Genomic DNA, 25,708 nt, shown 5'->3' with positions numbered 1-25,708 from the left:
GACAACAAATTACCACAAATAGACAAAAAACCCACAGAAAGAAAAAAAAACAAAACAAAGAAAAAAAAACATCTACTCTTTGTGGTCATCCATTACATTTATCTTAAGTATAGCTTAACCAAATTTTTTTGTTACTTTCATTTGTTTCAATGTTGTATATATGTAAATAGTTACATAACGACATCATGGAAATACAAATTAGCATGATGTCATCTTGCAACATCTTGCAACTTTTCAAACAGTCTTTAGCTACTTACCATTGAAAATAGTTGGCAAAGATTGAGAGCATGCAACTGAGAGTAGTAGTAGATACAATAGTAGTAGTAATGCTACCCCTACTACTTGCAAGCTGGTATTTTATCATTTTGATCAGTATTATAGTTTTTGTGGTGTTTGTGGGGCTGTCAGGGTTTGAAGGCCTTTTCTGAATTTGTGAAGGGGGCCTGTTCAACTTTAAATGGGGTGTCAAGTTGCTCTTTAAGTCATGGTGTGATTTGTTTTTTTAACTTACTGCAGGGCAGGACAAACATAATTGTTCTGCCTTTGTTATCAGTGTGGTGCTATCGTCATTTAACTTTACATGCGTTTCTTCCTCAATTTCACTTCCTTAGTTCTACATGTGACAGTATGCAACTGAAGATTCTCTATATTTGCAGTTGCTCTGTTGCATTGTTACACTGTGGAGAGAAATGAATGGCCTTAACCTGGAGAGTCTGAGAGTGTTAATGTACAGAGTTAGAAGTAATTCAGGCTTTTGCTGATTACAGAGCTTGTACGAGAACTTGACATATATTGTACAAATCACTGATGAATAGAAAAATGTGATTTGATGTAATGCAAATTAAATATCTGTTTTCTCAGTACACTGAGCATTTGGGTTGTTGGGGGTCCTCAGCTCTTTGGGAATCACAGCTGAGAACAGCTGTTATTTCTTGCCTGCTTTAGACAGTAACATTAGTTATAACTTTTGTCAGTCAGGAGACAGTTGGTAGGAAGCTCATCCAGTCACGTGGTTGTTTTTTCTCTCTTTGTGGATGTTTTTTGTTGTGGTTGTCTTTTGTCTCGTTATTGTAATTTTTTGTTTCTTTGTAGTCATTTTTTGTCTCTAAGGATTTTTTTAGTCTGTAGTTTTTTTTTCTTTTCATGATTTTTTGTCTCTTTGTGTTGGTTTTTTGTGGTTGAGTTCTTTTTTGATCTTTGTCGGTTGTTTCTTGGATCTTTGTCACGGTGTTTGGTGCCTTTTTAGTCATGTTTTGTCACTTTGTGGTCATTTTTTTGTCTCTTTCTGGTTTTTTGTTGTCTGTTTTTTGTTTTTTTTCTATGTGTGGTGGGTTTTTTGTCTTTTTGGTTGTTGTTTTTTTGTTTCTTTGTGGTTGTTTTGTGTTTCTTTGTGGTGGTTTTTGTCTCTTTGTGGTTGGGCTTTTTGTCTCTGTGGTTGGGGGTTTTTTTTTTCTTTTGTAGTTTTTTTTGTCCCTTTTTTGTTTTTTTTTGTCTCTGTGGTAATTTTTTGTCTTTGTGGTTTTGTGTTATCTATTTGTGGTTGTTTTTTGTTTCTTCGTGGTTGGGGTTTTTTGTTTCTTTGTGGTTGCATTTTGTCTCTTTGTGGTTTTGTTTTTTTGTGGTGGTTTTTGTCTCTTTGTGGTTGGGTTTTTTTTCTCTCTTGTTTTTTTTTTGTCTCTGCGGTACTTTTTGTCCTCTTTTGGGTAATTTTTTTGTCTCTGTGGTTTTGTGTTATCTATTTCTGGTTGTTTTTTGTTTCTTCGTGGTTTTGTGTTATCTATTTCTGTTTGTTTTTTGTCTCTTTGTGGTTGGGTTTTTTTTCAGCTCTTTATGTTTGTTTTTTGTTTCTTTGTTGTGATTTTTTTGTCTCCTTGTGGTTGTCTTTTGTGTCTTTGTTATAATTTTATCTATTTGCGGGTGTTTTTTCTGTCTTTTGGTGGTCATTTTTTTTCTCTTTGTTTCTTTGTGGTTGTCTTTTGTCACTGGATTTTTTTGTTTGTATGTGTTTTTTTTTGTGACTTTGTGGTGGATTTTTTTGTCCCCCTTTTTCTGGTTTTGTCTCTTTGCGGTAATTTTTTTGTCTCTTTATGGTCTTTTTTGTCTGTTTGTGGTGTTTTTTTGTCTCTTTTTGGTTGGGGTTTTTGGTTTCTTTGCGGTTGGGGTTTTTTTTTTGGTTCTTTGTGGTTGTTCATTGTTTCTTTGTAGAGGTGTTTCATCTGTTTCTGCTCATTTTTTTGTCTCTTTTTAGTTATTTTTTGTCATATGATGTAATGCAAATGAAATGTCTGTTTTCTGAGTATGCTGAGAATTTGGGTTGTTGGGGGTCCTCAGCTCTTTGCGAATTACAGCTGAGAACAGCTGATGGCATTGCTAGTCTTAGAAGTAATTCATTCTCTGGATATTTCAGTAAAGATGATTAATTTCTTTTCATTGTTTCCCCCAGGAATTGATCAATTTGACACTAATCTATTTTTGGACTTTGGACTTATTTTGTGTTTAGATTACATTTTCTCAGCTACATGCTTCATGCTACATTAAATAATCTGTAGTATTAGTATCAAAAGATTCTAAAATATACTTCGAGTCACACCTCTCGCACTCACCAATCACCTGCTTGATTTAAAGTCTTCTGTCCGTGTTAATGTGTTTAATTAAAACTCTGATGAAAAATATTTGTTCGAAGTCCTTTTTGTCACAATGAATATACAGATGGAAACATGGACACATAACTACTTTGTTTTTTTTACTTTGTGAAGCAAAAAAACCTTTGGATTTAACAGCGATAGACATGACATGATACAATATACAAAAACAACTTAAAACAAAATCAGACAGACAGGGAAGGGCATCAATGTGCACCTACTTCCAACATTTGTGTAGAGATGTGGTGCATGTGGATACTTGGTGGATATATATCCACCATGGCCTACTTTAAGAAACACACGCTTTTGGAATGGCCCTCATACCACCCCTGACCTGAAAATCACTTAAAATCTGTGGGTAGATCTTAAACGTGCTGGGTGTACAGTACAGACTGAAATAATTTGGAACTTGAAGTGATCTGCAGGAAGAGGCTGAAAATTCATCAATTAGGAACAGAAAGACTCTTAGCTGCTACAAAAAGTGTTTGCAAGCTGTGATATCTGCCAAAAGGGAGGCTTATTAAGTACCAACTTCATAGGTTCCCAAATTTTTGCACATGCTACAATTACTGTTAAATTTTTCTCTACTTTTGAAGTTTATGTAATGAAAATTAACAGTGCATTTGCATTTTTAATGTCTGTTCACTTCAGGGGTTGGAGTTCCATGATTAATGTTGACAGTCACCCATTTAATCCTCCTTTACATGTTCGCTAAATATACAGTTTATTTGTGTGGCTGGCTCCTCTTTCACATCCTACAATGACACAAGACGGAAATCACACTTAAAACACACAGCAGTGTACTAGCAGAGTGCAGATTGTTATTATCACTTTCATTTTGCCAGTTTTACTAGTTGGTATCGCACAGTATACCTGTAATAGACTGAGGGTATTGATTTGATAGTTTTCAGTGAACAAGTGAATAAATCAGCGTCTGAACAATCAGCTGCACTTCACTGGACGTTACAGGTAGCTGTGGTAATGCTAGGTGAGTAGGAAAGACAGAGATAATGAGAGAGAAGTGGATAGACTGCACTTACATAGTGCTTTTCCTGGCTTATCAACCACTCAAAGCAGTTTAAACAACATACCACAATCACCCATTCACAAATGATCACACACTTCACAATGCAGACTGGAGGAGTCGGGGACCGAACCACCGCCCCTCTGATTAGTGCACAACTTGCTCTACCTCCTGAGCCAAAGCCGGTGTATTACTTGTATTACTGCAGAGCAGATGGACATGAACACACACAACATATGTGTGTGTCTTTTCCAACATATGCTCTTCATAGAGTGAGAAAAAAGAAACAAAGCCTTTTCCACAAACATTGTGATCGATGATACACAACACCTTTAACAATGGTAACTGTACACAAAAAAAGATGGAGACAGGTGTAGCCTCAAAATGCTTAGAGGATGTAAAAATGAAACGAGAGTAAAATGTTACTGACGAAAACTAGACTAAAATGTATTTAGTTTTGCTCAACTAAAACTAGCAAAAATGAAATGACTAAAATTTGACTACAACTAGACTAAAACTAACACTAAAATAAGTGCCCGAATTAACACTGCTTCTGTATACTGTAAGTCAGTGTCTTGCTTGCTGCACTTGCCTTCATACTGCATTTGTTGAAAATTTTTCTTAAACCTTACAGGAGAAATCATATAACCTTTGTCTGATTACGTCACCCAACATTTGCTCTGCTAAATGTGTTGGAGCTATTATACAATGATATTAAAATATGGCCTTATTTCATCTATTTGCACAACATATTATCCTGCAGTTTACATTTATACAAAGTTCTGTCTCATCCAAAGCACCTCTTGGCTCACCTTATTTCCACACTTGGTTGATCGAATCAGTATCAGTCTGTGCTTCTTTTTGAAGGGGCTCTTTAATTCATGACATTTGTCATAGTTTTCCAGGTCAAGCCTCTCTACGCAGTTCTGCAGGTCCTGCAACACAAAGTATGGGTACATTATCTGAAAATTTGTCATACCAATTAAAGGATAAAGCTGACATAATTTTATTAATATCAACAAATCCCACAAGGGGAGCAAATTCAACAACTAACAAGTACCATATTTTCTTTGCAGCCTCAGTCTAATATAGTTGTTTATTATGATCAATTCTGTGAATTTATGGAAATACAAAAAATGCAGTATATGGAAACAGTTACATGACACTGTAATATGGTGCAAATTTGTGAGAGTGCTGCATGACAAGGAAGACATAACTGGCAGAAATGAGTAGTGAATAGTGTACCTCATTTTCATACACCACAATCTCTGTCTTTTCCACATGGATGTAGCGGTCCTTGTAGCTTGCCAACAGCCTGCCGGGAGCCTTCTTCACCCAGCCAGCCTTACCCAGGAACTTTGGCTCTTTACACTGGGCTGGCTCCTCTTTCACATCCTACAATGACACAAGACGGAAATCACACTTAAAACACACAGCAGTGTACTAGCAGAGTGCAGATTGTTATTATCACTTTCATTTTGCCAGTTTTACTAGTTGGTATCACACAGTATACCTGTAATAGACTGAGGGTATTGATTTGATAGTTTACTATACCAGCATGTTATATGATCTGTACCTTTTTATCATGTATAATACAAATTCTTCAACAGCTAAAATGCATCTATCTCTTACAAACCTACAATACACAACAAAACTGGGTACACCCCTGTGCAGTATCACTAAAATGTCAAATGATTCAAAATTGCACCATCTTATAATAAGTGTATTATTTTTAAGTTGAAGTGTACTTGATCCTATGTATAATTAAAAACAAACAGGTTAGATAGATTATATTGAAAATAGAAACCCAAATGTACAACCTCAATGCAACAAAAGTCAGTTTACCTGTGAACACTGCAACAACTTTGATGACATTTGTGATTTTCAGTTAGGGCTAATTGCATGATAAAAATTATAAAAGAACCTGTGGACAGCACAGCTTCCTCGTTTCTGGCCTGGGTAGTGTCTAATGCAACATGGCTCCAAATGCTAAGGAACTGCCTGAACAAGTAAGGAACCAGATTGTGAGACTTTATAAAGACGGAAGAGGGTACAAGAGCATCTGAACGTAAGGTGAAACACAGCCGCAGCAGTGGTTCGGAGGTATAGGGAGAGCCATACTACCGATAACAGAAGGCACAGTGGCCATCCTCAGAAATGACATCACGCACAGTTCGCTATTTAGGCAACCTTACATTGAAAAACACACACATGTAACACCTCTTCCTAAAATACAGCAAGCGAACTCTAGCGGATGTAGTGCGAAAAATTGTCCACATGTATTACGAGTGATATAGTGCAATGAGGGGATGCCAGAGGAGGGGATGAGATGTGTTTTTTTGCGCCACTTGTGATTTCAGTTACTGTCAGTCGGGATACTGTCAGAATAACGGAGTTATCTTTCAATTTAGCTAGCAACTAGCTACTACTCAGGTTTAAATTCACAGGTTTAAATCTAAAACCTGATATGAAAATAGGCTGGAGGTGGAGCAAGCTTTTGCAGAAATAGAGCCAGGGTGAGCGGTTTTTCAAACAAGCGACGCGTTGCTCAACCTGTTTGCTGACCCATGGAGCCGGTCGGGACATCTTCATTGGGAAACACGGAAACAATGTGATGTTCACTTGCAGGTTCGTCCACATTGCGTCCTGCTGGGAATCGGTGTAAGTGCTTCTGACTTGGCACAAGGATTATCTGTGGAAACTGGTGTTGCAGTGACTGATCGGACAGTGAGAAGGACACTGCATGAAGTCAACCTCTATGGACAGCCTCCAAGAAGAAAACCACTGCTCACAAAACAGCACAAAACTGCAGATTAAACTTTGCCAAAGTACATGAAAAGAAGCCTGATGAATGTTGGCAGTACATTCTTTGGTCAAATAAAACCAAAATAAATTAGTTTGGATCAGATGCAGTCCAGCATGTTTGGTGTGGACCTGGTTAGGACTACCACAGTGACTGCACATTTCCAACCATGAAACCTAGAGGTGGGAGTGTGCTGATATGGGGCTGCATGAGAGCAAAAAGTGTAGGGGGGGCTGACATTTATAGATGGCACTATGAATGCAAGCTGATATACCTAAACACTGAATGAAAAGATTATTCCCAGTCTCAACATTCTCAAGAAGCTTGGCAGGAGAGGAATTTTCCAACAAGACTTTGACCCCAAACACACTCCAAAAATCACACAAGAGTTTTAAAGAAGAAAAAAATGAAAACTATGACCTTTACAAGTGTGCCCCTGACTTGAGTCCAACAGAACTGAATCCAAAATTATCCCAGTAGCAAAGAGCAGTTGAAAAGGTCATCTGTGAATGAAGAATGGCAGAACATCTCTCCACAGATGTATGTGATACTGCTATCATCCAAGCCCAGGAGGATCAAATCTGTCATCAAAAATAAAGGTCAATATACAAAATCCAAAAAAAAAAAAGTAGAAGAATGGAATCACACTAATGAAGGGTGACCTGACTTTTGTTGCAGTTGGTTCTTTAATATGGAACTTTTAATATAGTTCATTATAATGAGTCAAACATTTCTGTTTTTCAAATGAATTGGCTTCATTCTTTTTGGACTTTGGCTAAAAACAAATAAAACCATATAGGATGGACAGGATTTGTAATTCCTTAACACAATAGGGATACGGTCAAGGGATGTACTCAGCTTTGTTATGTACTTTATGTGCATCACACATTGGATGTGTGTGATGCACATAATCAGTAGCACACAGACAAAAGAAAGATTTTATGAAGGTACAGTAGCCTGGATGTGCCAATCCAGGCAGCCATGTGATAAAATATCTCCTTCAGCAGTGTATCCTGACACATTGTTTGTCAACCTGCTACAATGCCATCAATTCGTGGGCTGACTGAATGAATCTGTTAGGGAGCCTCATGGCAAAAATTTGCTTTTGGTCCCCCTGCAATGTATTTAGGAATATGCAACATCTGAGCACAATATAAACTAAAATAATTATCTGAAGCTCTGGGAGCTGTTGGTCCAGCCATGGGGCTTACATTGAAAACAATGGATGTTTTACACCACTGGTGCGTGTTGCGCTTTGACATCAGTGCCTGATGTAACATCATTTGTTTGTTACATTGCATGAATAATGTTATGAGTGAGTAACTATGTTTGTGACACAGTATCGATACTCTAATTTACATATTAGTAAGACATCAGCTTATACATTAATACTGTATGTCATGACTTCTTCCCGTTTTGATACTTCAAGTAAAAATCAGCAACATTTTTCACATTTCTAATAATATCTCCTCTTATGGTCTTGGGAGTGTGAGCAATCATTTCCTATATTTTAAGCAGAGTTGCAAGTTGAAGCTATGGCAGTGTTCCTACAAGACTTTCAGTGACCGAGTTCAAGTCTAAGAACAAATATGCCTATGTGACCACTTCAAGCTCTGATCGACGCTATAGAGCAAATGAGGAAAACCCCAAGTTCTGCTTACACTGGGGTTTTCTTTGCAAAAATTGTTTGGTGTTAGAGAACTTTGATGGAGGCCTCTTAACGACAGCAGCTCTCACTTCTTATCAGTCTTTTTCATTTCTGCCCTCTTTTCTCACCTCAGACTATAGCACCTTTGAACGGTATCTCCTTTGTGCTTTGCTCTGCGCATTAGCTGCCCTACACGATTTGGTCCATCACTAGTTGTCAGTTCTGTTTATGAAGTAAAAACACAAAACAAATGAAATTGATCTGGGAACAAAATACACTAAATTGGCAGTTTATTAGGAACCCCTCGCTAAAACTAAATTTGTCTAGCACAACAGTCCAGCACTAAATCCTCACTTCATGACGCTTATAATGTCCAGTTTTTACTGAAACTGTATAACAGAGGAGTCTGTAGTATGTGGTTCAGTTGAATTGTACAAGTGCGATTACATGGTTCACCTTAGTTTAGGATTAATTTTAGCTAATAAACTAAAAAGTGTGTGTTTAAAGGAACTGAAACACTTAACATTCAAAATGAAAATGGTACAGTGTGCTTCCGTGTTCCACTGGTATACTAGTCTACATACTTGCAAAACAATGTCACTCTGTATGACAATGAGCGAAGATGCAAAGAACACCTTTAGAAAGTTCACAGCAGGTACAAGAGATTTCATTTAGACAGACTATCTATTATTTCTAAACTATCAGTGCACTTGTTATATTATTATGAAAGCTAATGTAGCCTTGAGCAACAAACTAGTAAACATTTTTGCAACATGGAATCCCCATGTTGTTGCTAGACAACAATGGGGATGTTCATATCTTCATGAATTATAAAGCCATTCTTGCTGTTTCCACAGATCAATTTTGATAGTTTGAATGATTTTGAATTATTCATACGTAATAGGAAGAGATTTTACTTCTAATCTGCTGTCAAGACAGCTGAGAATACATTTTACAGTATAGTCAGTTTAGAGTAGTTACACTCAAAAAAACGATTCAAACTCTTTTTAGACTTGACACACTTAAATATAGTTTGCTTTATTCAAATATATCTATTTGGAATATATACATTTATTTTAATGGATGTAACATAATATGAACTAAAAGAGACCTATGACATTCATTAATGTATTAATGATTCATTAATGCAAAAAAAATGAGTTTTATTGGGGGGGTTGCTTTGCCGTGCACTTTCAGGCTCATAGTCTTTGTACCCACCATTTTCTATTCCTGGCTGTAACGGGATTGGTGAGACATTGAGTGCAGGACATTGAAGTCCATTCCTTGGTAAGTATTCATTTTTTTGTAGTAGTTTGGAATGTACATTGCTGTCAAATAACGTACATTCCGTAATATTGACTGAAATATGTCCAACAGCTGTGATAAAGTTAAGCGACGCGAATCTTGCTCTGTTTTCACTCGAGTTGGAGTTGGCAGTCAAGTTAGCTGGCTAGCTAGGTAGCCTCTCCCTCTCCTCAGTCTGAGTGAGTTTCTATGGCTACATTGACCAGGGCTATACACAGGTCTCTTTTCTTTAGGCACAGGGACTTCTTTTTTTACAACCAAAATATTTAACATGAATATGAATTATGAGTTCATACAACCACTGAATCTTTTATGGAAAATGTAGCTATACCAGTCACACATGGGCATCTGACATACACCAGCAATGTGCACAGCATCCAAAATGATGCAAACTCAAACACAAAGATAAAATAGTAATTATTATTGTTTATTATATTATTAATTAAGATGATTATTTGATATTTTATTAAAATGGCAGAGTAAAATTTATTTGACGTTTTCATGATTTGATCTCTGTTATATGTAGCTTCATGGTTGTTTTAAAATAATTGCTAGTCCATTCTAAATGATAACGTTTTATTGTTTTCATTGGCGAGTGCTCGAATGCAATTTTGACTTGTTAGTGAACTTTTGAGCATTCCAGCACTTGTACTCACACCTCTATCTCATCTTTTGCAGTTTAACCAGTGTAACAAAGCTACCTGTGGCAACGTCTTAGTGATAGTAAGTAATAGGCTGCTTGCTCAATGCTGATCTCTATTGTTGTCATCTATTCAAGGTGATAAGTGCTAATTCTATTTATTCTCCTTTTTTTTTCCACCAAAATGAATGCACCATGCAAAGAATGCAGTTTGGAATTAGCTAGCAGGTAAGACTCATGGGCATTTTAGTGGCCATTATCACTATCCATGTCCATACAAAGAATGCCGACGTACATTTAATACATGGGTAGCTACTGAACATACTGTTCATGCTAAACAGCAAACTCCAAAGTATCTATATTCCAGTGTCATGCAGAGAACTAACAACAGAAAGAGGTTCTTCTCAAGACATAAATGCACATCTCAGGTATGATGAAATGGTTCGATGTATGTTTCCAAGATGCACATTTAAAACTCAAGTTTACACTACATTCAACACACACAAAAACAGGAAACAATCAACATGATTGTTGGTGGTGATGCTGCAGAATTACACCTGCCAAACCTTACTGAAGAGAAAATTTCTTACATTTTATTTCAGTTGGAAAATACTGTTCCAAAGGAAGTTATCGGTGAGGTCTTTTCTGCACTTCAGTACATATTAAGTACACCATCTTCGCCTGTCACAAAAGCTATTGTTTCTGATGTATTTCAAAGTCATAAACTCTAGGTTGAAGCGTCAGTAGCTGATGAGCTTTCCACTGTTCTATGCAAATCTAATCAGTTGGGCATAGCTATTGCAAAGGTTGGCCCTCTTGGTACTTCCTGGTTCGACCCCCACCTCCTCCAGAGAGTGTGTTGATGTTTCCTTAAGCAAGACACTGAACCCCTAACTGCTCCTGATGCTGTGGCATCAGTGTGTGAATGGGTGAGTGAGATATACATTGTAAAGTGCTTAGAGTTGTTGGTAGACTAGAAATGCGCTATATAAGGACAGTCCATTTACCATATACCTGTTATTTTTGTGTTGTGGAGCCAGTAGACAGCATACTAGATGCCAGAGAATTAGGACATTTCAATGCACCCCTCTATTACAATCTTTTCACCTTTTGTTCTCTCATAAAAGTGTCCTTGAACATCTTGAAACTCAAGAGAATTCAAGATCAGTATTGGCTTGTCTCCAAGAGTACAGAACCACACCAGATGGTGAGTACTATAAAAAAAAGTCCTTCTCTGTCTGGTGACAATTTGAGAATAGCAGTTAATCTTTATGTTGATGATTTTGAGATTTGTAAGAAGCACAAACTCTGTGGCGCATGGCAGGCGATTCTAGATTTTAAAGAGATAGTTGAGGTGGTTGAGGTCCCTGTTCACACAGATGAGACCATTGTGTATCTTGAAGACAAGCTCTATGATCCCAGACAGCACTATCTTGTCCTCTTTCCACATATCAAGCTACTACCAAAACATCACTATTGAGAGCACTTTCCACATATGTTACTTCAGACCTCTAATTGCACTGTAGACGATGGGATTTGAGGCTAAACATAGCTTCTTCAAGCAGGTTGCTCATCATACAAATGTTTTAAGAATATACCTCGTTCACTAGATATTAAACACCAGTTCATGCCCACCCATCACACAAATTCCTCCAGTCTCAAGATATCATACCTGTCCTGTATGAGGGAGTAGAGTCTGCACTGAAGCGGAGATACCCAGAATTGAATGAGGTTTATATGGCAAAAAATGAGCCTTGCAGTGATATACGTTACATTGAGGGGATGCAGATCTGTAGATGGACTGCCTAAATTTGATGAGATCATTCAACTATGTATTCTTAAGGAGAAGTTGTGTTTTCAAGTGACAGAAGTATGTGTTAGGGAGACTTATTGTGGATTTGAGCTGTCTGCCTCGCCCACTAGAGAGGTTGCCCTAATTGAGCTTGGTGACTTGGAAGACCCATATTGCCTTGTGGTGTACATGGTTGGGAGTTTGCACATGGTAATGTTGAAAAGATTTGTCATTGTTCAAGGTTAGTGTCATCATTAAACCCAAATAGTCTGAGCTCTGGATGTCACGCTCTTACAAAATCTCTATTTTTATTTTTTATCTCAAATACAACCTTAATTTATTGGTTTCTTGTTCTCCTTCTCCCATGTTTTCTGCTGTAGATTAATTGTGTTCCATAATGGCAGATCCAACTGTTCTGCGGATCTTCCTGGTGGCAAGTCTCGCTCAAGAAAACTGCTGCCGGTTTCTGAAATTCTAGCAACAGTGGAAGAACTGCATGCATTAGTAAAAACATTCTTTCAATTGAAAGAGGAATCCAGTTGCAATACATGGATGCTGTCTTTAACGCATTCATGAACTCTAACTGCCGTGTCTGAAATGGAAAATAAAATCGCATTGAAAGTAACATACTCTCATATCTTGTCATCTGTGGAGCCCTTCATCACTTTGTACACAGTAAACTCATCTACAGAGACCTCAATTACCACTAGTCCAGAGCCTCAAACGCCCATCAATAGCCTCATCCTGCAGCGACCATAAACTGTATACCTCAACCCTGCATCCATACCCAGAAAATCAGCCCTCATGATTGTCCTCAAACTCACCTACAAGGCTGAATTAGAGCTGAAGAATACAGAGTTTGAAACAAATGCAACATACTTCAACCCTGGCCCAAAACTGAAAGCAGTCATCCTTGAGGCTCTGTGCAAAATTTGGCACTAATTAGCCACTAGGTGGTTCTTTTCTTACAAAATCATAAAATTTGCTAAAATTAACACAAAGTTAAAAAATATGCGAAACCTTCTTTTTCTAACTCATCTTATGTTTCCAATCTGCATAAATTGTTCGAAGTAGCATCTAAGGACCCTCATGACTGTCCGATCACTTACCCTAAAACTTGGGGTAAGTCGCAACAGGCTCATTCAACCCAAAGGGTTTATGCCAGGTTAGGTTAACCATGCTTTCTGGAATACCCCACTGGAATACCCCTCAGAAACATTCCAACCATCTCGCGCGGGGGCCTGCAGGTATGACTTGCATTGCTTTGATGGGCCACCAGATGTGAATTGCAGGGTACCTGCCTGCAGGTCTTGTTAATATCATCATTATTATTATTGTTATTTGGTGCTGCTATCATTTCTGCTGTTATTAATAACCTGATTACACCTATATGTATCACTGTTATTAATATCATTATAACAACCAGTCTGACAATGCTTGAATACTAAAGTATATACAGCTGTTCCTGGTCTCTCTCTCCCCCTCTCCTCCCTCTTTCTCCTTACTCCCCCATTTCTCTCTTCTCATCCCAACCAGTTGAGGCAGACAGCCACCCACCCTAACTCTGGTTCTGTTGGAGGTTTCTTCCTGTTAAAACAGAGGTTTCCCTCTCCACTGTTACCAAGTGCTTGCTCACAGTGGGAACTGTTTGGTTTCCCTCTATATTTGCAGAGTAAGGTCTTATTCTGCAAAGTCCCTTGAAATAATGAGATCATAATGTTATGAATTGGCACTATATAACTACAAGTGGATTGCACTGAATATACTTAAATCAATAAATATTTGAGTGTGCATCAGAAACACATTTCTGAACTTTCTTTTCTTATATGTGGTGGTGTTTCATCGTGGTGATGTACAGAGGCAAAATTATGAAAAATGTGTCACTGTCCAAATACTGTCCAAAAACTGTATATACAGTAGTTTTCTGTTTGTGGTGTTCACATTTTACTTCACACAAGTGTTCTGTGTTTGTGTTGTTGTTCAGGTCTTTGCCACTGAAGATGCAGAGACATCGCAGTCACAGGGATCTACATGATCCGAAGAGATGGTGATGGGGAGGCAGAGAACGTGGGAATTGTTATTAACGGCATTAAAGCTATAACATCTAACTTTTCCACATTTAAAATGTTTAAAAACAACTAGACCTATGTTATGTATTTTCTTGAGTTGTGTAGTAGCATAATCCCAAATATTTCCAGCAATTTTCAAACCTAGAGAAATCCGTAATTTTAATCAAGGTAACATTCCTTTTCATTTGGTCACCTCTCATTGGCGTCATATCCCCTTTACGCATGCATCAGCGCAGTGGTTGTCTGAAAGAAAGGGGTCAAATTGACTTTTTGTCCAGTTTTAAGCAACATTTTTACAATTAACTATTTAGATCTTGGTCCTTTTTAACTACATCTTTTAACCGGATGAAGGATTTTAGTCATCAGACGTCTGGATCTCAGAGAAACAAGCTGAGCAGACATCAGCGGCAGCTCAGCTCTCAGCCCCTCCAGGACAACCTGTGTCTGCCGAACACTGATTTTTAACATAAAACTGCTTTTTTCGTTTTTTTTACGGTTTTTGATACCAGGACAAGATACAGGAGCTGAAAATCAAGTTGTTTGCATAAAAGGTGAACACCAGGTGAGAAAGTAGATTGTCAAGTTTCCTAATCAGATCTTTTGGGACTTGTTTTTGTTTTTTCACTTTCATCTTCCACCCAGTCAATGGAGAATGACAATCAATGACCTCATGGATGTTTTCCTTGTTATGACATTTTGAAAAGGCGGACTAAGCTGCACAGAGGGAGGCCAGGGGCTATAACTTAAACAGAAGCTTGATTCCAAGCTGACTCTGTGACTCTACCCTCAACCCTTCTGCCATTCATCTCTAGTGTCAACTGGCACATCCATTCTTCTCTTCACAGTCGCTTGATTGAATGAATCTTTATTCGCGTTGAAATGGACCTAAACACAATTCAATACATTGTATAATTTCTTTTGATTGTGATTGGCCAGAACTGTCTTCATGCTGCAAGACACATTTTTACAGATTAAGTTACCTTTACATGACTATTGATATCCTTGTTAGTCATAATCAGAGTCTCGGTCTGTGAATGTTTTGTGTTTTTTTTTTTTTTTTGTAGCCCAAAAGTGGTCCAACCTGCCTGTTTCTGTTAGCACCTATGATAATACACCAAAGGCTATTCTTCCGTGTAAATGAGTAATTGCAAAACTGTGTCCTTGCTTGAACCAACTATCTGTACAACAGGGAACGACAACAAAGCTGTGCCACTCTTGAAAAACCAAAGTGGTGGGAATTTTGCATTTTTCATATTGTTTGTACATGCCGATTGCAAGAATTTTCCTGCTTTTTTGTAATGGTAGGTTCAAATGGCTACCCTACATTTATGCAAGTACCAAATATATTGTAGATTCGTGCGGTGAACCCTTTTAGTATATATTCAGTATATACTAACATTATATATGCTGTTACACACACACACACTTATATATATACATACATACATACATATATAAACACATATATATATATATATATATACACACACACATATACACATATATATATATATACATACACATATATATATTAAAGAGTGCACTGCATAAATCTACAGTATATTTGGTACTTGCAGCATAGTGTTGTTATTTGTGGCTCTGCGGGATTTGGGATAGCTGGTCATTCATTTTTCACCAGTTACAAAGCTGTCACGTAAGTACTATTTCCAGACAACTTGACGAGGAGTAACACCCTTCTTAAATTGTTCTTTTAAAAAAAGTTATCTTGCTGTTTGTATTCAAGTAAAAAAGTTTACATCTTGGTGTGTGTATTTAAGTATGTTGTTGAACTGATGAACTGATGACATTGTGATGTTTTCTTCGTTCTAACATTTAAAAACAGTGTAAGCTACTCTGTATAGATCCTGTTGCAGTTTTTGTTACTTTCATTTCATACACAGTCTGTTTCTTGATATCTGTTATCTTTAAAACATAAAAAACAAAAAACAAACAAAAAAGAAATGCAGGCACACCTCAACCAGGTTTTGTCTCATGTGTGTCAAACGAAAAAGAATTTTACCTTATTTCATTTCAAATGAATCATATTAGTTTGAGTTGGACAAAAGAAAATCAAATTCACTTAATTAATTATTTTATTTCAGCTATATGATCCATGAACCTCTCGAAGACAAATCACAAAAGTATGTTCATAACACTCATATTTTTGCCAAAATATGGCCAAAAGCAAAGCTAACACATTAGTGTGGGCATACATACACATAAGCTAATGTCATTGCAAGCAATAAATGTGAAAAGCTAACTATGCTGGTGACAAAAATACGATGTGCATTTAGCCATACAATGGCATACTTTCGATAAAAAGGGGTGCTTTTGAGAAGTTTCTATGGACACTTGGATACTTTTTCTCAGTGAAACCAGGTCACCATTGTAATCTATTGTAACCGCTGTGAATCCAAGCTGAAAGCACTACAGCTGCCAACCTCCATGAACTTGTGGCAGCATAATTATAGATTTGTGGAGTAAGCGCTATGTAAACCTAGATACTCTTTTTTATTGGTGACTGAAACATCGGCAAGTGCAGGTGTCTGCAAAATTCACAGCCTTTGTTTCTTTAGGAGGAACTTCCACAGGATATCTTTTTTTTTCTTTTTTGGGATTAGGTGGGAGGTCATCTAACTGTTTTTCCACTTTCACTGTACTGCAAGTGTGTCTGCACTTGGTAAACACCAGTGCAGCTTAAAAGAATGGAATTCAATTCAATTCAATTTTATGTATATAGCGCCAAATCATAACAGAGGTTATCTCAGGGCACTTTTCATATAGAGCAGGTCTAGACCATACTCTTTATAGTTATATTTACAGAGACCAGACATTCAATGGAAGGCCATGCAAGGAGGAAAGATATGCAATACAGAGAGTGAAAAGGGCAAAAATAAAAAGCTACTTTGTAAAACCAATTTAAAATAGATTCATAGTGTAACTAGGATAAGTTCTCTACAGAAAGACAAACCAGCCTCACTGTGCAGTCCAGAAAAGTACCCTCAGGCTTAGAGTTAACTTGGCATGCCTCTGACATGGGAGGACATGAAAAAAAATTGATGGGGTTGGGTTGAAGACTTCAGTACAGTGCAGTGCTGACCAAACACTTGCAACCGAACGGGAGGAGAGGAGTGGGAGGTTTTTATTAATCAGGGCTCAGCTGACTACTATAGTTGAGCGCTGCGACATCATATAGTAAGTCAAGAGGTTCCAGTTTTGAACTCACACAGGAAGTCTGCTCTGCACTGAAACATGGACCTAACCAAACCTTTTAAAAAAACACTGCCCTCAGATGTTTGTGTAATGTATTAACTGCCTATCTGTGGTGTTGTGGTGAACACTGGCACAGATCAACTGTCATTTACAGTGCATTCAGAAAGTTTTCAGACCCCTTCACTTTTTCCCACATTTTGTTATATTGCAGACTTAGAAAAGAAGTGTGGAACCACCAGGACTCCTCCTAGAGCTGACTATCCGGCCAAACTGAGAAACTTGTGGGGAAGGGCCTTGGTAAGAGAGATGACCAAGAACCTGATGGTCATTTTAGCTGAGCTCCAGAGATCCTGTGTGGAGACAGAAGAAACTTCCAGAAAGACAACCATTAGTCCAGCAGCCAGCTCTAGGAAAAGACCTGGTTGTTCCAGACTCCTTCCACTGAAGAATTATGGAGGCTACTGTGCTCTTCTGAACCTTCAGTGCAACAGAATTTCTTTTGTAGCTTTCCCCAGATCTGTACCTCAGCACAATCCTGTATCTGAGCTCTGCAGGCAGTTCCTTCGACCTCATGGCTTGATTTTTGCTATGATATGCATTGTCAGTTGTGAGACCTTCTATAGACAGGTGTGTGCCTTTACAAATCATGTCCAATCAATTGAATTTACTACAGGTGGACTTCAGTCAAGGTGTAGAGACATGTCAGAGATGATCAAGAGTAATGGGAGGCACCAGAGCTAAATTTCAAATGTCATAGCAAATGGTCTGAATACTTATGTCAATGCGATATTTCAGTTTATCCTGTTTAATAAATTTGCAAAGATTTCTAAAATTCTGTTTTCTCTGTCATTATGGGGTATTGAGTGTAGACTGATGAGAGAAAAAATATTATTAAATTATTTTTAGCATAAGGCTGCAACATAACAAAATGTGAAAAAAGTGAAGAGGTCTGAATACTTTCTGAATGCACTGTATCATTGTACAGATTAAAATAATTTGCAGAGACAAACGCAGTAATGCAGTTATAAAATTACAATACGCTGAACCTAAGGTATCCCGTGCAAGATGGGTCTCAGAAGAGGAAGAGAAAACAGAGCACAGGGTTATATGGAAGAGACACACCTCAGCAGACATGTGTTTCTGATGAAGTTTTAGGTCAGGGAGCATCTGGCATTCATTGAATTTCACACTGACCTGCCCAGCTTGAATTCACCACAAGCATCACTGGAGCTAACGCTTTACCCCCACTAACCCCTTACTACCCTTACTACGCTAGGAGAAGACAGTGGGGCTGGAACAATATGTTGTTTTGCTGAAATTATTAACCTGTTATAAATTGAGATGAAAGAGAATAAAGTTATGATTCTGAATTTCTGACGTAAAAAATGGTGTCATTGCTTCCAATAAAAATGACGTGGGTGTTCCACAAAGAACTGTACACACCCCACAATCCAAAACATTCACAGGTTTATTCATTGGTCAGTTTTGCATTGTGATTCCTACAGACATCATTGTACAAAATCTCTGCATACTCAATCCAGAGACCATGCTTTCAATTTAAACCCTCCGCCTTATTTGCATCTTTAAACCTGTGATAAAAACGCCTCTGCTCTACATATCACACCACAGACCACAGACAAACCTGAAAGCTCTAATGTGTTTTTTAAAAATAGGACAAATCCACTGACATAAATTATGTCTACCATTATGTTCTATATTTTACTGTCATATGACATTCTGTAAGTATGAAGATTCTCATAGTTAGACACAAAACAAGACTAGGTCAAACCCCAGTATATGGCTGAAGCGCCCTTTATCTGTTTGCTTTTCTTCTACTCTCTAAGCTCATATATACAGTAATTTAATGCAGCCAAATTCCCAATAAAGCTGTCTTCATTTACACGTCTTTCTCTTTCTGTTGTCAGACAATGGAACAAGTATGAAATAGTCACTGAAACACGGCCCACTGAGACGACATGTTAACCAGCAGTCACTTCCAAGCCATTTCCAGGCTGCTGCTCTGCTCTGCTGCTAAAATCCTGATTTTATAACCGCAATGTCATCTGATAAAATCACCGCACACATAAGTTAAAGACAGCTTTGCTGAAATTTATGTTATATTTACTTGTAAAATGATCAGTCAGAGAGAAAGTTAGAAGGTCACTCACGTCTGTGTCAGCTGCCGTGTGGTCAGCTGAATGAGACACATAGAGAGGTGAGCCTGTGGAGGGAAAGCCTGACCTCGTGCTCACGGGGCAAAACTGGAGGCTCTCTTCTACAGAAAGTAGCTAAGATTTGTCCAAAAGTTGCTAGATTTTCTTGCTTGGTGCTCTATTGACAAAGGCACTAAGTTAGCAACACTGCCTGTAAACACCCCCTGATGACCTAATAGAAAATGTTTGTCCAATTCATTTTAAAGAGTAATGGACAATGGGGAAACACAAACACTCGGCCAGCCAACCAATGGTGTAACCTCAGCACTTAGTCAGTCAGTCAGTCACGGACATTTTTGTTTATAGTGCTGACCCCGCTGTTGCTGTCCAGCCAAAAAGACACCCAAGGTTTCCTTTCACTTATGGTGGAGACCAGAAAAACTCTGTAATTGTATCTTTTAAACTAAATCCTTGATGGTACAAATGTACTTGTATTCATCTCGATCCCATTGAACTCAGTGGAAAAAAACATCATTAATTAAAAGAGTTCACATGTTATAGGCCAAAAATAACATGTGATGATATTGTGAGAGGGTAGTGGTGATGTTTCACAGATCAATTACTAAAACCGAGAGGAAATCGATTTTTATATTGTTGTTAGGTTCATATGAGAAAATGTCCGCACACATAACACTGCACATTAACACCGACTTTCTTCCTATTATAATAAACAGAGCCTGCCGTCACTAAACACACATAGTATCACATATTGTTCAACTAAAGATCTTTATAGTGTTTCCCATATTTTTCAGCAGCGATACTGTCATGTCACCGGACCCATGTTTAAATGCGTTGGTGGAGGAACATCGTCGCCTTGTCATGAGCTGTTAAGTTACCAGGATCTTTTGACACTTGAAGATCTCTAGAGGCCCAGGTGGCTGTGGTAATAAATGTTGAAGAATAAAACGCTTCAACATAGAAAATTACTTACACTAGTTTTACTGGACACAAATAGAAAAAGATAATATAAACTTAATGAGTCAGTCTTTCAGACTCATGGGAAACTTCAAATATAATTTGATTAGCAAGATAAGTGTACAGGACAAAGATGCAACATTTTAGTCAAAGATTGTATCACTTTGAAGTTGGAACCACATATGATCAGGACATTAATAAAACCATTTTGATTTGTGTGTGCGTGCACCGTTTCTGATAAATTGAAAAGCCCAAACAACTCCAAAGTGGTCTCATTCATTGACACATCGCTTGTGCACATTTTACCAGCCAAAAATAATATCTTTGCTTCATTAATTCTCAAGTTATGACCATGACACATCAGATAAATAAACCGATATAACTTGAGAAATAATGAAGCACAGATGTTTCTTTTGCTTGCAGAAATGTGCACAAATCATATACAAAAATGAACGAGACCACTTTGGAGTCATTTGGGCGTTAACGGGTTGCTGAATAGGCCTATGCTTAAAACTGCACTGCTGATTGCATTTAGGGGAAACACTGCTTTTTTAGAGCTTACATTAAGCTGCAATTAATTATTATTCTTACTGTTGATTAACCTCCCTTTTTTTAATGACAAATGCCCATACACATTGTTAGTGACTGTGACTGTATGAATATAACGTTTTGTGTTTTGTGACAGAGAAATGTCCTAATATTACAAATGATGAAGAGTGAGAATTATGGAGGGGTATCAAAGACAAAAGCCAGCAAAAGTGTTCCTACACTATTTCTATTTCATCCCGAATTAACCCCTAGTGCAGTGAGAAGAAATGAGCAAAATGCCTTCTCATTTTCAATCTTTTGAGGCCTTTTTGTCCCTGCAAGGACACAAATTCAAGATCAAACATGCATTCAATATTGAGAACACTTTCTTTTTCATAAAGGAATTTTCCCAGAAATTGTCCGCAATACACACACACACATACACACAAATTCATTGTGTGGCAGAGGCCTGGATAGCAGGACGATTATGAGAGAGCGTTAATTGTTTTCTGCGTGACACATAATGTGGTAGTCTGTTTCGTCTTTGATGAATGGGTCAGGCAGACACGTCACACTATGCACTCTAGGTCAGTGGGGTGGTGATACAAGGATGACTCATAGAAATGAGACAAATGATCACCAGCAGTTGTTTGGGGGTGAAAGATAAAGAAGGCAGAATAAGAATAAGGCAGAATGTGAGGCAGAGAGGAGAGCTGGAAATATCAAATTCAACAATAAAGAAACAGAGCTGAACAGCTGTCAGTGGGCAACTAGCCAAGCAGTGGGTGTTCATAAAACACTTTCCAGTCACATGTCCCACCACTAGTTTCAGTCTGACTTAAATGTAAGTCTGCAATATCCAAACAAAAACAGTGTCAAAACTATAAAAGGGAAAATGTATTTGAAATTCTCCTCACTTTTTGTGTCAGGAAATATAAACTATACACTGCAGCTATTGTGAACTTACAAAAGGTTTTTGGACATATTTGTATCACCACTTGGTGTGCTACCGGCTGGAGCACGTCATAGACCTGAATAACCTGTGAACATTAATAGAGGCTTTGTTCAACAAACGCACACAGTGTTTGGTTATGTACTGCAATTTAAGACCTGTTTCCCTTTACACTGCCTGCCCACAAACTGCCTGTTTGTCTGTGGTAATTGAAGTGATATTACATACTATTTTTAGTCTCTGCCCAAGCTGCACAATAAATGAAACTCAAACGGCAAGGATACATAGAAATCACCAGATTTCTAAGCAGAAACACATTTTAATTTCAGTGCAACTTCCAGAACTACATCCTCAAAATAATCTCAATTACAGTTGTTGAATAATTACATACGCTTACATTTTCTTACATTTTTAGGTGGTGTCACACATTCTCACTCACTCTGGGAATCCCCAGCCGAACCGGACATCATTTTCTCACGAGGTTTCCATTAATTAGGCTGTTCAAAGTTTAAAACAAATTATTCAGTCTGTCTTATTCAAATATGAGAAATATTGCTATAAACTGTAACCTTTTCCATCCCTGTGCAGTGTAGAGAGATTGCAAAGTCACTGTGATATCGTTGTAACAAAATAACCTTGAGTAAGTTTTTCTAAAACAAAAAAAAGATTTAAATATCTCATTGCAGAATTAAAAAATGTCCCAGTTCAGACAGTTGATGCTCTGTTATATAATGATGTTTACGGTTTCAAATGTCATCTAATGTTCACTTGATATGAGGACTGACAGGGGATGAAATGAAATGCAAAAGAAGTGCAGGACTCGAGTCCCACCACTATCTACTGCACAAACAACGACCCAAATTACAATTCTGACACAATTTCATCCACAAAACACAGACACAGCACGGATACATGCAAGATGTCCTGAAAAGTGCAATCAGTCAGACTCCAACTCCCATGACAGTGACTTCAGAGTTCTGTCCTTCCTGTTTGAGGAGCAAACATTCACCCTATTTTGGGGGCCAGTTTTAATGTTGTGGCTGAATGGTGTATATATACATACACCCATACGCACACTTATATCTACTGGTGGTTAGTGGTTTTACTGGTTTTGTTTTTCTTTTTTTCTGCCTGAATGCTGTGTCTGCCAGCACGCTTGTTTATGCGGGATGATGCTTGTCAGAATAAGGGAGGATGTATCCTTGAAACATGAAACAGCACACATTTGAACAGTGGTTCAAATGTGTGCTGTTTCATGGTGGGTAGCCTACACATCCAGTCCGGACTGGAGAGTTATTCTAAGAAAGTACGCAAATTCTAAAACGAAAGGTTGATCATCAATGTTACAATCGAAGGGCGGGGTGCTGCATGCTTGAAAATGTCCGCAATAAGTTCCCCATACACTGCAGGTAACAGTTTGTCTCTGACTTCCTTTTTCTCAGAAGTTTGCTTCCTCAAAATGCCAAACTTTCATTGAAGTATGCAGTTCATTAGTTGTTAGGTTACATTTCTGTCGGTCAGCGCAAATTATTTTATGATTTTGGGACCAAATGTTTTCGTTCTTTCAAGCAGAAGCCACACATCTCATGACAATAGCCTGTCTGGGGATGAGCGTTAGTTAACGCTGCTCGCGTCCCCTGAAGACAACGGTTCACGTCGAGCATCGTTCAGAAACAGTTCACTGGGTTCTTGGCAACACCGGAACCTTAATTAAGCCTACGTTAACACGTTTTCGGACACAACTGCCTTCCACCGGGTATTCGCAAGGGCAAAGCACGTCTTATGCGTGAAATGTCAACCTTCAGATGTTATTTCCCCTTTCGTGTCGAAGTCCTTTCCTCTCGAATAGCGTTTCCCTCCCGTACTCCTGCCAAAATGAACCGCTTCGCAACGTTTATAACCCGATACCTTGCATTGAAATGCAATTCAGATAAATGTTAGATTAGCATTATAACCACGCCGAATTTCTCAAAGGACACATCTGATTTAGAAGAAAGCTAAATTTCTGTTTTCAAAGTTCTGTGTTTACAATCACACGTTGCGCTACAATAAAACGGAATATTTTTAAATGGGGGTCGCGGCTTTCGCTACAGTCCTCGTCGTCAGTGTTTCCTACGGAATCTGACCGACAAGTTGATGCAACAGATTGACAGGTGGGCAGGTGCAATTGTGCCAAATAGTGTTGACTTCAGCTGGCTGCAGCAGACAGCCTGGCATCGCTAACCCCAAAGCCACTTCTGTCCCTCACAACTGTGTCATGTAGCACGAAACGATCCGTTTCCATGGGCCCTAACTTTACTAACTCTAATAAGTTGGAGAGCATTTTCCTCCCGAGGTTTATAACCCCACAAAGTCAGTGCCTCCTGAAGTGTTCACTCCCATTACAACAGCTCCAAACTACGAGCTTACGTTTGAAGAGACTGTACAAACTGCTACAAAAAGCGAGGCAGTGTGGCTGAAGCCGCTACTCACATCTTCCATGGTAAGAGGACCCAAATCCGTTATGTGAGCGTTGACTAGCCGAAAATCACCCGACGTCGCCCTTATCCTCGCCAGAAACTGTTCACTTCTCCCCCGATGGTCGGCAGCTGACACATTTCCAACAGCACGCGTAAATGAAGAAAATCAGGAACTGTGGCGTTTATAACACCAAGTTCCGTCCTGTTTTCCTCTTTTAGCGCAGAGAAAAAAATTCGAAGAAAAAAGTTTGGTTTCCGGTTGAAGTGCCTTTACACTCATGAATCGAAAAGTCTGTCGAGGAGGAGCAACACGGCCCGCGGCCGCGCACACACACACACACACACACACACACACAGAAACACAGACACACACACACAGCATCATCTGGGGCATCCGAATTTAAACTCAGAGCAGAGTGTAGCCGACGTGAATTGCGTCAAGCCGCTGCATTTCTCAGCATGATGATCAGATCGAAGCTGCAGCAAAGACTCTTGCAGCTGCAGCATCCTCGGAGGTTCCCAGGGAGCAGTCCTCCCACCACAAACTGCAGAAACGTCCCGAGCAGGACGTGTGTCTCAGGGGAACATGGTGTACTTTGACTAGATGCTTTCCCACTTATTTTAGCCTTCTTTTGCGCCTTTATCAGGGACATACTGACTGATGAAAATTGTAGCGCTGAGGCCTCTCCTCTTACTACACTCATCACTTCCTGATACAGTAGGTGTGGCTGTTCCTGGGCCAGTTGGTTTTTGAGGGGACGTTTAAAGCAGTCAAATGATGCTACCACTTCCTAATAAGGCGTCCCGCCGACGTTTATACGTTGTAACTAATGGTTTTATTTATGTTTAATGAATCATTTACTAGTGCTTTATAGATCACTTATAAGCTATCGATAAGGACAAACTTTGGGTTGCCAGGTTGTGGGGGGAAAAAACCCTCTATTTGTCATGAAATGTTTAATAAGTTCTTAATGAATGAGTTTTAGTCTAGAAGATAAGGGGTCATATAGTCCAATCAGTCAAAGGGGATCATCACAAACTGGCAGCCCAAAAGTTCTCCTTTGATCTTTCACAATTCACATAGAAAACATTAATACATGATTATTAACTATGTATGAAGCCATTAGATACAGTGCATTGTATGAATTCGGAAGATGATCCAAAGTGCTAACTATTACACTTCATTAAAAACACAAGTAAACCCCCCAAAAATGAGTAATAATCATTCATCAATCAACAAAACAAGATTTAAAATCCTGCATGACATGTTTGGAAAGGACATGTTCACCAAAGTCCCTGGGCCAGACATAAAAATAAAATTAAACAATTTAAAAAACATTCATTTACAATGAACATTCATTTAAAAAGAGGAGGGGATAACAGGAAAATATATATAATTAATTATTATATAAACAGCAGGTACTGTATAAGGTTCAATCTACCTGAAATGTTGTGATAGTCTGACTTAATATTTGGTTGTGACAGTAGTCAGTGTTTCTGCTGAG

General features: G+C 38.4%; 1 protein-coding gene across 2 annotated transcripts in view; it reads right to left on the bottom strand.

The window, feature by feature from the left end:
- plekho2 (pleckstrin homology domain containing, family O member 2) overlaps positions 1-24,507 on the bottom strand; it is a 35,587-nt gene extending 11,080 nt beyond the window's left edge. Inside the window, exons 1-4 of one of the 2 annotated variants that reach the window (XM_040138525.1) lie at positions 24,217-24,507; positions 4,912-5,061; positions 4,479-4,601; positions 2,232-3,397 (exon numbers count right to left, since the gene is read on the bottom strand). In XM_040138525.1, coding sequence (XP_039994459.1) covers positions 3,332-3,397; positions 4,479-4,601; positions 4,912-5,061; positions 24,217-24,225 — 348 coding nt within the window. In that variant the 5' untranslated portion in view covers positions 24,226-24,507 and the 3' untranslated portion in view covers positions 2,232-3,331. Of the gene's footprint in view, positions 1-2,231; positions 3,398-4,478; positions 4,602-4,911; positions 5,062-24,216 lie in introns of those variants that run through there. The other variant, XM_040138516.1, reaches the window with a different exon arrangement.
- Between the last annotated feature and the right edge of the window lie 1,201 nt (positions 24,508-25,708).

The sequence above is a fragment of the Xiphias gladius genome, chromosome 1 (assembly GCF_016859285.1).
Source record: "Xiphias gladius isolate SHS-SW01 ecotype Sanya breed wild chromosome 1, ASM1685928v1, whole genome shotgun sequence".
Taxonomy (NCBI): Eukaryota; Metazoa; Chordata; class Actinopteri; order Istiophoriformes; family Xiphiidae; genus Xiphias; species Xiphias gladius.
Note: the sequence above shows the minus strand (reverse complement) of the source record. Positions and strands in the feature narration are given on the sequence as shown.